Raw genomic sequence first — 13,675 nt, 5'->3', positions numbered from 1 at the left:
AGTTCGCATCTGTTGGGGAAGGGAGGTGCTAGGTAAAGGTCTATGCTTTGACATCCTGCTCTGCGAGGAGCAAAGAAATCTTAAATCTGCAGCCCCGAGAGCCTAAACAAAAGCCAGGCCACAGCCCAGAGGCCTGGAGCTGGATGTACTTCCGGCTTGACCCGACGCAGGCGCAGTAAGGCAGTGTTCGCGAAGGCTCGGGCCCGCAAGACCCCGCCTTCTCAAGTGCGCACGCGCACAGGCGGCATTCCGCGAGGGGCGGCCCTGTAATGCGCTTCGGGGAAATCCCAGTCCTAAGTCGGATGGCATCTAAGTTCTGTGCTCTGCACGGCTGCGGGAGGGTGAAGGTAGAGGTATGCGGGTTACCAGTGGCGCTTGCTGCAAAAACTAGCGTGTACCCTGGGAACGACAGTAGGCCCTGGCTGCAGACTCCGGTGGTGGACTGCCTGCCGGCGAGGAAGACGCCAGAGAGCCGCAAAATGTCGGGGTATCGGAAAGCGTCTGCAGAGCCAAGCTTGCGTTCCAGCCTCTAGCCCAGCGGGCGGGGCCAGGGGCGGGGCCCGAAGCAGGGTGGGCCACTCAGGGACCAGGCCAAGCTGCGCGTCCGCGTACGGGGCGGAACCCGAGCGTGGTCGCCAGGTCAGGACCCCTGCGAACCCGCGACCCCATCGCCCAGGGAGGCCGGGTTCGGTGGAACCCCGGCCCCGGAGGCGGGGCCCGGGCGAGCCCGAGGAGGGAGGTGAGAAGGCTCCTGACCGGAGGAAGCAGACGGCGTAGCTGCGTACCGTGGCCCCAGCCTGAGGCCCGAGGGGAACGAACCGAGTGAGCCCTGGTCCCCCTACCCGGGCCACGCCTCTCCCTTGGCCTTCCCAGTGTCTTGCAGTCAGCTGCCAGGGGTCGAGGGAGCTCCAGTCTTGGGGGCTCGGTGACTACAGAGAGGAGAAGTGGGGCCTTCACTGGAGGGCAGGGCCTGGAAAAGGACTTTCCATCGGACTATAATCAGCCTCTCTCCTTGACCCCTAAACTCCTCCCCCACGCCTGCAGGCCCACCTCTGTCCCTCTGCCCCTGGTCTCACTCACTCCCTCAGGTTTGGTTCCAGGGCAAGGGCCTGGCTGGGCCTGGCTCCCAGATAAAGCAGAGTAAGTGTGGGGCGTGGCCATCTGCTTCCCACCAGAACAAATAAATGTTTGTGGGAGAGAAACCAAGGGGTGGCCTAGCCTCAGAGAACCCCTCAGCGAGTGCCGACCTAGGCCTGAGCCAATGTCCCCAAGGCCTGTCCTTCTAACTGGTCCTGGGAACTTGGCAGGAGCCTCTGGGGTCAAAACCGATTTGCCCCCAACCCCCCCCCCCCCCGTCGTGTCATGAACACCCACACAGACACAAATAGTAGTGGCTTCTTTACTCCCCAAAGTCCCCTCTTCTCCACAGAATATTTACAAACAGGGATGGGGGGTAGGGGCAACTTCACCACCAAATAATGGACTGGGGAGTGGGGGCAGTGCTAAGACGCGCCTCTGTGCGCAGGGAGAGTTCCTGAGGAGGGCCCCGGGCCCGTTGTGACCCAGGTACCCTGAAGGACCTGAGCAGTTCCAAGCAGGTCCACAGCCCGGCTGAGGCTGGCCCAGACGGCTCAGTCCAGGTCGGCAGTAGGTGAGCCCAGCTGCTTGGAGGCCAGGAGCAGGCGCGTGGCTGCACTCTCTGATTCGGCCTGCAGCCGCCGGTTGTTGTGACGCAGGCTCCGCACCTCCTCCTCCAGGGCCGCCTTGTCTGCCTTCTCCTGGGACCGGTGGGAGGCAGGTGTCAGAGCAGCGGCTCCTTTCCCGGGGCGGCCCTGTAATTCCCCGCCGGCCCCCAATCCGCCCCGTCGTCACCTTCTGCAGATCTTCCTGCAGCTTCCTGAGCATGGACTCCAGGCGAGAGACCTTCTCCGACAGGTTCCCAGGTTCTGGCCTGAGGACGTGGGGGACAGGTTCATGGGACCAGGGTAGGTGTCAGCACCTCCGGCTGGCTCCCAGCCCGCTTAAATGAGATGGGCCCAACCCCTGTGTTCTCAGACTTCTGTGGGTGTGAGCGCGGAGCCCTGCCCGGGACAACGCTTAACTCTAGCGGACGGGCACGTATGGAGGCCACGCAGGTACAGTGAAGGGGCTAGATCCGCACGGGGAGGCTTACTCAGCATCAGACTTCGGAGTTCCCTTGGCATCCCCGCTCTCTGGGATGGGCTGTCCTGTGGGGACAGAGGGACCATCTGGGCAGGAGGATAAAGGGAGAAAGATCCCCACCCCATCCTGGCTCCTACCCCCGGCGCCCTGGTGGCCTCACCCTCCCGGGACAGTGACTCCAGGATGGTGTTGCAGGTGGAGGCGATCTCTGAGATGGACTGCCACTCGTCTTCCAGGGTCTCACTGCCCGCCTCTGACATGACTGTGGGCACAGGGAGGTGGGCTCAGCCCAGGGAGAGCCCAAGCCAGCCCCTCTTCTGCCCGACCCCACCCATGACCCACACCTTGCTCCAGACTCACTTTTGCTGATGGAGTTCCTCAGAGACAAGGTTCGTGGCAGGAAGGAGGCCCTCAGCTCTGGGGCCGGGTCGCCCCTGTCCTCACAACCACTGGGGCTGCCTGGCCCATCCTGAGGGGTGTTAATGGGTACGGATGCGGTGACGTCCACCCTCCCCACTGTGCCCACCACCGCCCTCTGGGCTCGAGTCTTGTTTTTGCTCACCCGGGTGGGTGGTGTCTCCCGGCCAGCACTGGGTGCTGACGGCTTGGCCGTGGCGGCCAGGAGGAGGTCCGGGGTGGTGTTAGGAAGGACCGGGGCCTCGTCTGACAGGGAGCTGGGGAGAGCAGAGACAGTTCAGCGAGAGAAGCTGCACCCCAGGGCCCCTGCTCTCACAGACCGCGGCTGTCCAACTTCACTGGGCTGGACAAGAGGGAGGGCCGAGAGGGAGCACCTGCGGGGTGACGGTGAGTCCTGACTGTGCAGGAACTCGGTCCTCTCTTCAGCCAGATCCCCAGGCCCCGTGGAACTGCCACCCTCCAGCAGGCACGCTTGTAGCAACTGCTGCGTGGTGGGCTGCAGGGTCGCCGCCCCGGGGGCCTCATCCTGCACGGGCTCTGGGGCCCCCCGCCGGCTGGGCTCCTGCAGAGACAGCGTGTACAGCTCCGAAAAGCTCCTGGCGGGAGAACGGGCGGCGTCAGGCAGGAACACCCTGTCCCCGGTGTCCCGCATCTCCGGCCCCACTCCCGGCTGTGCCCGAGGCTCACTTCCAGGAGGAGAGCTCTCCAAACACCCTAACGACAACGAAAACTGTTTGCCTGACTACTGGCCATTTTGTCCAGACCCAGCGCTGCCCCTGTGTATCCTGGGTAAATCACTGTGAACACCCGTTTCTCCGTCTGCGAAATGGGTAAACTGTACCAACTGACAGCCCGCTGTGAGGATTTAAGTAACGACACAAGTAAATCACCCGGGGTAGAGATCTAAAACCTCCTGCCTGGGAGCCAAATCCAGCCTGCGCCTTTTTTTTTTTTTTTTTTTTTTTCTGTTTTAGCAGATGTGCCTGTTTTCCTACTCCTGTGAGCCAAGAATGGTTTTTACATTTTCAAATAGTTGGCAGAAATCAAAAGAACATTTCATGACACATGAAAATCAATAAAATTCAAATCTCAGTGTCCACAAATAAAGGTTTAGTGGAACAAAGAAAACGAATTCATTCATGTGTCCTCTACGGATGCTTTTGTGCTACAGCACAGTTGAGTAGCTGTAGCAGAGACCAGGTGGCCCAGAAAACCTAAATATTTACTGTCTGGCCCTTTGGGGGAAAAGTTTGCATATCCTGGCTTAAGCCGGTAAGTGGCCGGTTGCATGTATGCGTCTGTGGATGATACTTTTTAAAAGACGGGGCTGCTATTGGATCTTGGCTTCACTCTGCACCTGCGACTCAGAGAGATTAAGAAACGTGGGATTCTCTGGAGGAGAGCCCTCCCCACGGGTATTCTTGGGAGAATGCTAATGGCGACACGGGAGGCACGGGCTCCGCGGTGGCCAGCTGCCAGGTCCTCCCACCTCCCCGCATCCAGGCCCTGACCTGCGGGGCCGGCCGCTCTCGTCGGGGGGCAGGACGGTGACGCAGACCTTGGGCGCCGAGCGCAGCAGCTGGGCAGCGGCCTCCGGGCCCAGCCTGGGCAGCGGCTGGCCGCACACGCGCAGCAGGCGCGCCCCTGGCCTCAGCCCCGTTGTCTCCGCGAACGTGAAGCGCTCCACGTGCGTGATGAATCCCTCGGCGTCCACCTCGAAGCCCAGGCGGCCTTGGCCTTCGCGGGGCAGCGCCAGCTCGAGGGTCTCGCAGCCTCGGCTCACCAGCTGGGGCGGGGCGGGGCGGGGCGGGGCGTGAGCAGGGCGGGCACTGCGCCAGCTCCAGTCCAGGTCCCAGGCCGCCCAGACCGCCTACCCCACACCCCCGCACCCCTACACGCCGGCAGATGAGGGCCTGAGGCTCAGAGACCGGAAGTCACCTGCCCGACGACCTCCCCGCCCCCGTTCCAACTCTGCCAAGCGCCAGGGCAGGGTTTGCCCCCAACCCCCAATTTCCCCTTTCGCGGGAGAGGCGGCGGGAGCGAGGGGTTCCACAGCCCGCTCCGCCCCCGAGGTGGGGAGGGACCCGGCGGCGAGTTGCCTTACTCCCGGGCCTCACCTGCAGACGCGCCACCACCTCGCCTACGGCATGGCCGGGGGGCCCGTCGAACCGAAGCGTGATCGCCTCCCCGCGGCCGTGGTACAGGTCGAGCCGCTGCTCGGAGAAGGTCCAGGCCAGCACGTCGCGACAGGCGCAGTTGAAGACCACGCGGCCGTCGCGCGGCGCCACCAGCACCAGCGTCTCAGCGGAGATGCCCAGCAGGCAGGGCACCTCGGCGTCGTCGGGACCACGGGCCTCGGCCCCCGCGGCGCCCCGCGCTCCGGGCGCCGCGCGCACGGCCCACACCAGCGCCCCCGCCGCCTGCAGCTCGGAGCCCGGGCCCCGAGGGGGCGCCCTTCGCCTCCCGCCCAGGGAGGGCAGGCCAAAGCGCGAGGCCGAGTCCAGCGACGTAGTGGTCACCTCGTTGGTGGCCAAGTCCTGCAGGTACTGCTGACGCGTGCGCGTGGCCATGGCGTGGAACTGGCGTGCGTGGCCTGCTGCCTGCTCGCCATTGAGCGCCTTGGCCAGCAGGAAGGCGCGGAAGTCGGCGTTGGCCGGGAAGGGGCCTCCGCCCTGGGGCAGAGACGGCCCAAAGGCAGGGGTGTCCTGGGTGCGGCTCACGGCCACCCTGAGGGGAGGGAGGCGGTAGTTAGGGGCCACTGGGAGGGTCCGTGGCGGTGGCAGAACTGGGACCACCCAGGCACCCACCTGTAGGAGGTGTGTGGCGTGCAGGGTGCATGAGCCCGCACCACCAGGAAGATGTGCTGAAAGTGCGAGCGGATGGTGGCGGGGCAGAAGGGCTTGCTGCCAGGTTCCTGGAACACGATGGTCACGATGTCGTTGCCAATGTGGCGTTTCCGAAGGAGCTGGGAGTTAGATGGCAGGAGATGTAACCCGGACCCGTCCGCCCAAGTCCCTCCTAATTCTGGCAGGGCGGAGGCTGGGCCCCAGGGGCTCCCCCACCCGCCCCTGGGGAAGGTCTGGGGTGATTGTCTTTGGGGAGGGTTGTTTGGGCCTCGAGAGATCTCAGGTCAAGGTTCGAATGCCACCGCCCACGTGACCCCCCTCCATGGTTCCCCAGAAGCCCGTGGCCATCCCCCAGCCCCGTCATAGCTCTTCACACCTGCTGCTGGTTATTGGGGGTGTAAGGCAGCATCGTGGACACGTGGAACATGATCTCGTGGTCCTGGTACGTGGTATACAGGGAGTGTGTGCCTGTGGAATCCGCTGTGGCCAGGGGTTCGGGGACACGGGGGGAGAGCAAGAGGGATCGGCTCGAACTTGGCATCCCTGCTTGCGGTCTCGAGCTCCTGTGCCCCCCGACCAGCAGGCGGACCACCCCTCATGCCACCAGGTCACGAAGTCATGGCTTCACCTGTGGCTGCTCCCTGCCCCTTCCCCCTCAGGCTCCAGCCTCCAGCCTAGGCTCGGCGTGGGCGTGCGGAGATAGAACGAGGACCTCAGTGAGGAGCGGCCTGCTCTGAGGGGGGCGGAGGTGGATGTCCCAGGAGAGGACAGATTTGGCCCAGGCCCCAGCGTGCGTGGAGCAGCTGAGAGTGGAAGGAGGCCAGAGGGGCTCCGCAAGCGGCCCCGGGGCCCTTCCAACCCGGGAGGCAGGGGCATTCCCGAGGAAGCAGGGCTGGGGGAACATGTGTGTTTGACGGAGGGAGCGGTGCCTGCCAGCCCGCGTGGCTCCAGCTCAGGCAGTAGGGCATCAGGGCCTTGGGGGACCATCCTAGTCCTTCCTTCCAGCCCGTGGCTTGCCTGGCCAGTGTGGCCCCTGACCCACGTCCTCAACCTGCCCAAAGAACTCTTCAACCCGGGCCTCAGACCCAGGACACTACAGGGGGAGCGGTGACAAGCCAGGGGGCTCTCACCAAGGCCGTCTGCCCCTCAGCACCGGTCCGCCCCCACTCCCAGCCCCGGGGCCTCACTTTTGGTGTCCAGCTGGGCCCTGTAGCTCTCAAAGCCTTTGAGCCGCACCACGTCGCCCAGCAGGGTGAGGAACTGCGTGAAGGCCGGTCCTGCCTCCTGGTTGTTGTACATCTCCTCCTCCGAGCCCTGGCCGGCGCGGCAGTACAGGATGCCCACCTTGCGCTGGAAGCTCAGCTGCGGGGCAGCACAGGCAGAGGGCCCAGGCCTCAGTCTCTCGGGCCCTGCGCCCACCGGCTCTTGGGCAATGGGCTGGGGGCTGGGCTGTCTCTGCGAGCGGCCCCGAGCACCTCCCTCGCTAAGCCACCTCTGTGTTTCTGCCTATAAGTGGGTTTGGTCTGTCCTGCCCCCTCCCCCCACCCCACCCAGTGCTCAGGAGGGTAGAGGAAGTCACAGGTGGGAAGGGACCAGGAGGGGGGTGGTTCTCATGTGACCACAGACGAGGTGATTCGTGGAAAGGACCCGGCCCACGGTGCGCTCGCTCCATCTCTGTGCACGTTCACATTGTCATCCTCCTTATCTCAAGGCTAGCCTGTCCTCCCCTCCCTCGAATCCCAGGCATCCCCAGCCCAGCCTCTGGAGGCCTTGAGCCCTGCACCCCCTCCGCTCACGCTGCTCCCGGCTCCTTTCCATCCGGGGTTAACCGTGCACAGCTCAAGGTGCTCTGGCCCCTCGGGCTCCAGCCTCCTTTCTTCACGAGAAGCTTGTCTACACTCAGTCCCCACTTCAATTTCATCACTCCTGACTCCTGTAGCCCCGCTTCCACCCCAGCTCCAAATCCCTGCGGCTCCTTCAGCCCATGGGCGTGCCTTACCCTGGCACACTGTCTCCATGGCGGGCGCCTGGGACAACTGGAACTTCACTTTACCTGAAACCCTAACGACCCCACTGTCTCCGGCCTGGGCCTCTTCTCCGCCCACGGTCTCTGCCCTCGGTGACGGTCGCAACCGTCTCCACGGGAAGAGACTCCAGTCTCTGCCTCCAGCTCAGACCTTTCTTCTGAGCTCCAGACCCGTTTCTCCGGCTGCCCAAGTGTCCTTCCCCCCACTTGGCACCTCACCCCCCTCACTGTGCCGCTCCCATCCCACCCACCTACCCCTGGACTGTCATCTCCTCTTCACCTCTGCCATCATCACCATCAGGTCTGGCTTGGATGACTACAACAGCCTCTGACCTGGCCTCCCTGCCCCTCCAGTCTGGCCTCCACACTGCCACCTGAAGGCTGCTCTACCTTTCATACCTTCCATGGCTCCCCAGTGCCCCCAGGACCAAATGCAAGCCTTCCCGAATACAAGCCTTCCCCATCGCCCTACCCCCCAAGTGCTACTCCTGCCACACAGAACTGCCTATAGGACCCCAGTGTGACCTGCCCTCAGTCACTAAGCCTTCACACAAGTTGTTTCTTCTGTCTAGAAGACACCCGTTCTTCCTGAGCCAAGCCCTTACATTTCCACCATGATACTAAACCCCAAGCCAAGGAAGGGCTGTCAAGACTACCCTTGGCGCCCCACGGAGCCTTCAATATTCCTCTTTCGCTGCTCCGCGATTAACTGTGGGTCTCTCTCTCTCTCTCCCCACCGGCTGTGAGCTACTCCAAGACAGCACCTGGTCTGGACATGTCCCCAAGTGTCCAGTCCGGGGCCCAGCATCAAATTGTGAGAAAATGTTTGTTGAATGGCTGACAGACCGAATGACACAGAGGAGGAGAATCGGAGCCAGTGGGCAGCTTTCAGCACAGGGTCGGGAAGGACTTCCACTGGCTTGATCTGTCCCACAGTGGAACAGGCAGTCCCAGGAAGGAGTGAGCACCCCACACTGAGAGGAGACTAAGCAGCACCTTGCAGGGCAAAGTGACAGGGAAGGAGAGGGACTTGCAGGAAGGGGAGCAAGTGGTCAGATCAGTGTTTCTCAACTGAAATGTACATGGCAATTAACTTGCGATCTTCTGAAAGGACAGGCTCTGATGCGGTGGGACAGGCAGGGCCCAAAAGTCTGCGTTTCTAACAAGCTCCCAGATGGCGTGGATGCTGCTGGTCTACCGGTTATACTCTGAGAGGCAAGGCTCTGGATGACCTGCGCTGCCCCCTCTGAAAAGCCAGCTCTCTTGGGGTCACCGTCCAGCCCAGGATCAGGGTCAGGGCTAGGCGGCTGGGAGCTGAGCAGACTGGGTTCAGACCAGGTCTAGCTGCAGGGGCTGCGCGGGGACACCGGCCACTCACCACTTGCTCGTCCAGTGTGAGCAGCGTGCGAGGCACCTTCGGTGAGGCTGAGCCCAAGCGCAGGCAGGTTGGGCTCAGCCGCGGCGCCACGTGCTCCAGAAGCTTCCTCGGGGACAGACCCCGCGGGGGCCCCGGGGGCAGCGCATCCTCCGAGATGGTGCCGCGGAGGGTCCGGAGCTGAGGAGGGGACATGGGGGCGCTCAGAATCCATACAGGCTTTCGAGGAGGCGAAGCGCGCTCGGGTCCCGTGACCTCGGCCCACCTGTGTGGTCCGCACGATGACGCGGTAGCTGTGCAGAGTGCCTCCTCCGCTGCCTTCCTTCTCCTCCCGCCGCAGGCTCACTGCCACCGGGCCCAGCACCTCGTCCAGTCCGAAGAAGTTCTGGTGTTCTGGAGGGGGGTGTGGGGGAGGGCCAGTCGGTGGATGACCGGCCCCACACCCCCCCCCCCGGGGGTCCCACCCCCGCTCGACCACGCCCATCACTAAATCCACCCCCCCCCACGCCCCATCCCCTCACCTAGTGGGGACCCTAGACTAAGGCCCACTCCCTCCGCAGCCCCGCCCCCGTTCTACCAGGCCAAATCCCTATCCGTGTTTGGCCCTCTGCCCCGCCCCCTGGGCGGCTCGGCACACCTCACACCTGCCCCAGACCCAGGGGGCCAATGCCCGCTCGCTTCCAGGCCTAGATCCTGCCGGGCCCCACCAGCCACATCCGCCCATCTTCTGCTGCAGGGCACACCTCACACCTGCCCCAGACCCAGGGGGCCAATGCCCGCTCGCTTCCAGGCCTAGATCCTGCCGGGCCCCACCAGCCACATCCGCCCATCTTCTGCTGCAGGACGTCTGGGGCCCTCCCTTCTGGGAACTGACGAGAACGAGAACGAGGTTCCCAGGTGCAGAGGTTTTCACACCTCACTCTTCACCTCACAGAAGTGTTGATAGAAATTCTCTCCCCAGCCCGGAGGGGTAGGAGGGGTAGGATGAATCGATGGAGGCAGAAGGCCTCAGGTGGTTAAAGCTGGTTAAAGGTGGTTAGAAGGCCTCAGGTGGTTAAAGCTAGGCCCTGCAGGGCAGCCTTGGCCCCAGAGGCAGACCCTGACCCTTCACGCAGCCGGCCGGAAACTTGACAGGGAAATGACAACTCCTGAGCCCTACCGTGTGCTGGTCAGGTGACAGGGCCTGCCGCCCAGCCCTCCCCTTACCTTTGCCGTAGAAGTACTTGCGGTAGTAGCCAGCACCCAGGTCTGCGTGCTCCAGGCTGTAGGCCGAAGTTCGGTTCTGCGGCTCCTCCAGGATGGACACGGCCGCGTTGGGCAGTGCAGGGGGCACGGGTGGGGACGCCGGTCCACCCAGGCCCAGCTCGCCCTCACCCCCGAGCTCACTCACGAAGCCAGGCGCTTCGAGCAGCAGGTCCGAGCCGGCGGACAGGTCCTCAGCGGAGGCCGGAGTCCCAGAGCCAGCCTCTGCGTGGCCGCCCGTCCCCCGCGGCCTCGGAACCCAGTCAAAGAGCAGACTCTGCACGTCATAGTGGGCGAACCAGTGGGGCTCAGGCACCGGCGGGAAGGCGGGCTCCGGCTCCTCGGCCGGGAGCCCCAGCAGTGCCAGGGGGTCAGTGAAGAGCCGGGTAGGGGTCGCGGCAGGGCGGCTGGCCTCCTCGTGGCTGTGGGCCCGGGCGCGAGGGCTGGCCGGTGTGGGGGGGCCGGGCCTCGCCGGCATCGCTGCCGCTGCGCAGGAGCGGGCCCCGGGCTGGTCTTGGCTCGAAGGTGTGCGGTGTCAGCGGGGGCCGGGCCGGCTGGCGCAGCTTCCGAGCGAAGAGGTCATCGGTGGGCGCAGGGGCCGGGCCCCGCCGAGGGCTCCCCACGCCACCGGCCCACATGGGCGTGATGTGGGCCTGGCTCTCCGGGGGCCGGGTCGCATTGGCAGGCGCGGGTGGTTGGTGCCCGGGCGGCAGGCCAGTTCCTGCCCTGAGGGAGGAGGGGGCTGTTCAGTGGGGCCTGGGGAGAAAACAGGAACCCGGGCCCCCAGCCTGGCCCTCCACCACGCGGGTTGGCTTCCGGCCCCCCTCCGCGACCATCAAAGCCTCTTCCGCTTTCCTGGCCACTTCCTCGTCTGCCCTAGGCTGAGGTTTCCAGCCCCCTCCTCCAGCTAAGTGAGGGGCAGGGCCAGGGGCCGGGCTGTCTGGGCCTTGGCCCTGAGGGTGTTGGAGTCCGGGCAGCCCTGGGGCGGTCAGTTCCTATGGCACACACCGTGGCTCTGGCCTGGGCCCAGAATGAGGGTCCCCACCAAGTCCTGGCCCAGCGAGACAGACGATTCGTCTTCACTGGGACGGGAAACCCACGGGGCCACTGATGTCTGGGTCTTACCCACTTGACAAAGGGAGGACGTCCTGTCCCCAGAGACCTTCCTCCCTGCCCCTCCCACTTCCTTCAGGGTCCCGGAGGAGCCGAGCACCCAGAACCTGGGTCTCGATGCCCTGGCCCTCATGGCCTCAATACCTCAAGGACACAGAGGTTCCCGGGGGGCACTGGGAGGGCAACAGAAACGACAAGAGTACTTCCTTCAGTACAGGAAGTGGCCCCAACTCTGAGCCCAGCCCCCTGCCCAGCACCATATCCTGAGGAAGGTGCTGGGGTCACACCAGCTCAGTCATGGGACCCATCCCCCTGGCCCGAAGGACAGGCCCAGGCTCACTCTCTGCAGCCTACTGTGGCCATGCCTGGGGGCAGGGGAAGGAGTCACACTGACGGAACCCCTTTGCTGGAACTGGGACCCACGGGACGGCTGCCTACCTGGCCTCACTGATGCTGACAGGGAGGTCTGAACCCCATGTGACAGATGGTCAAACAGATCCAGAGAAGGGGATGCTCTTGCCTGAAGTAATTCCATGTTACAGCAAGGATTTGAACCTAGCTCTGTCAATCTCCAGGGCCTAGACAGCGCAGTACCTGCCCACTCCCGTCCCTGTGTGTGTAGGTGTGGGGTGAGCGGGGGGTGTTGGGCTGAGGCTCGAGGTCTCACGGGATGTAAGACTGAGATACCCAAGGTCCCAGGGACCTGCTAAATGCGGAAACGTGTCGAGGCCAGGGGCAGGTGCCAAGGGTAGTGTGAGAAGGTGAGGGAAGCCACCCCAGGTGAACTCAGGTTGGTGTGGGCAAGCAGGACAGAGATGTGGGACCCTCCACTAGGAACACAGGCGACTGCTGGTAGGGCTTTGGGCATCCTCCGGTGACACTGTGTGTGGCCGGGGTGGGGGCCAGGGCTCTGTCCACCCTTCAGCTTAAGCTCTAAGACAAAGCAAGGGTAGGCCACCACACGTGGGGTGCCTCCTCCCTTAGTTTCTCCTAGGACAACCTCTGACCTCACCCCTGAGTCTCTGTTCCCTCATCTCTAAAATGGGGTTAACCTTCTGCCCTTTCCCAACACCACTGGGAGCCTGAAAGGAGGTTGAAGAGTGTGAAGCTGACCATGTGTGGTGATGATGCAGGCCCTGGTCTTGGGCCTGGGTTGTGAAGTGTGTGTTGGAGTGGGAGGGGACACGAGAGAGGGGAGCCGTGTAAGCCCCTGCTCCGCGTGGGCTGAGCTCTGTGTACGTGTCTGTGCACAGCCCATGGGGTGCCTCTCGCTCTGGCCCAGTGCTGGGCTCTAGCCTTGCCTTGGGGGGTGTTCTTGGGCTCTGCCCCCCACCCGGCAGCTTCACACAGGGTCCATTGAGGCCGGGACATTCCTCGCAGCCTGTGTCACTTGGGGGGAGGGGGCCGGCCCCGCCCCCACAGATCCGGAAGGCCTGGCTGCCCCAGGAGGAGGCCCTGGACGCTTCCCAGCACATCTGGAGGTCACGACCCCATTTCTGCTGCCAAGGGGGCGACAGATGTTTCCTCCCAGGCCAGGCCCGAGACTGGGGGACGGTGCGCAAAGGCTGAGGAGGAGGCCGCCCCGAGACAAGGGGAGCCCCAGAACAGGGGGAGCCCCTCACACAGCCGGCAGCAGGGGCAGTCGCCAGCGCCGCCCAGAGGAGTCGGGGGCCGCCGCATCCAGTCGCCGGCACACTGGACGGGCCGGGCCATCACGCAGAGCAGAGTGGGGGCCGCCGGCCGGAGGCAGGGGACTGGACGTACTGATTCGGGACTGGAGCTGGAGCCCGGACGGAGGTTGGGAGGGTGCAGGCGGCGAACGCGGCGAGGACCCCCCTTCCACACACACACCACCCAGGCCCACGCCAAGCCACCTTTTCCCCTGTCTGGCCCGACCTCGGTGCTTCCACTCCCCCGCTCCCGCCGGTACCTCTAGGGCTCCCGCCTGGTGGCCGCCTCCCGCGCTGAGGTTCCGCTGCCTCTCCCGTTAGCGCTAGGGCGCTGGCTCCGCCTGGGGGCGGGGCCGTGCCGGGGGGCGGGGCCTCCGCGGAGCGGGCGGGGCCGGCCTGGGAGCAGCCTGGGCCGGCGGGAAGCACCGCGGGCGGGGACTGGCCAGGCGTCGGCAAGGCGGACGGCAGTCCGAGCGCTGTGGGGCCTCCAGCCTCCGCCGAGAAACGCTGAAGTGTACCTGCCGTCCAGACCAACTCCGAGGGCTACAGCAGGATTCCTAGAGCGTTTAGCAACCCCCTCCCTTCCCACCCATCCACCCCACGCAGCAGGTGCCCAGAAACTGAGTATTTATGAGCACTTACTAAGCACTGAACCCTACTCTCCACGCGCTCTCATTTATTCTTAAAACATTTTGGACAGGTGTCCTCTCTTCTTTATAGCTGGATAAACTGAGGTTCAGAGATGGGCTTCGGCTAAAGTCAAGGCTGATAATTATAGGCACTAGCCTCATGAACTGGAAGTGTTTGAAAATACAGGGATGAG

General features: G+C 64.2%; 1 protein-coding gene across 1 annotated transcript; it reads right to left on the bottom strand.

Annotated features, from left to right (window-relative positions):
• Positions 1–1,385: 1,385 nt before the first annotated feature.
• On the bottom strand, positions 1,386–13,216 carry SIPA1 (signal-induced proliferation-associated 1). The gene is given in 17 exon segments (XM_047070662.1): positions 1,386–1,778; positions 1,873–1,951; positions 2,174–2,228; positions 2,324–2,425; positions 2,524–2,632; positions 2,726–2,837; positions 2,955–3,176; positions 4,092–4,366; positions 4,698–5,307; positions 5,388–5,545; positions 5,803–5,906; positions 6,614–6,788; positions 8,831–9,007; positions 9,093–9,220; positions 10,034–10,529; positions 10,531–10,795; positions 13,113–13,216. Coding segments are annotated over 16 exon segments (3,126 nt in total). The 5' UTR covers positions 10,708–10,795; positions 13,113–13,216; the 3' UTR covers positions 1,386–1,631.
• Between the last annotated feature and the right edge of the window lie 459 nt (positions 13,217–13,675).

This window comes from Lynx rufus, unplaced genomic scaffold (genome assembly GCF_022079265.1).
Source record: "Lynx rufus isolate CCGP_SWC_20201006 ecotype Redwood Valley unplaced genomic scaffold, mLynRuf1.p SCAF_9, whole genome shotgun sequence".
In the NCBI taxonomy this organism is placed as follows: domain Eukaryota; kingdom Metazoa; phylum Chordata; class Mammalia; order Carnivora; family Felidae; genus Lynx; species Lynx rufus.
Note: the sequence above shows the minus strand (reverse complement) of the source record. Positions and strands in the feature narration are given on the sequence as shown.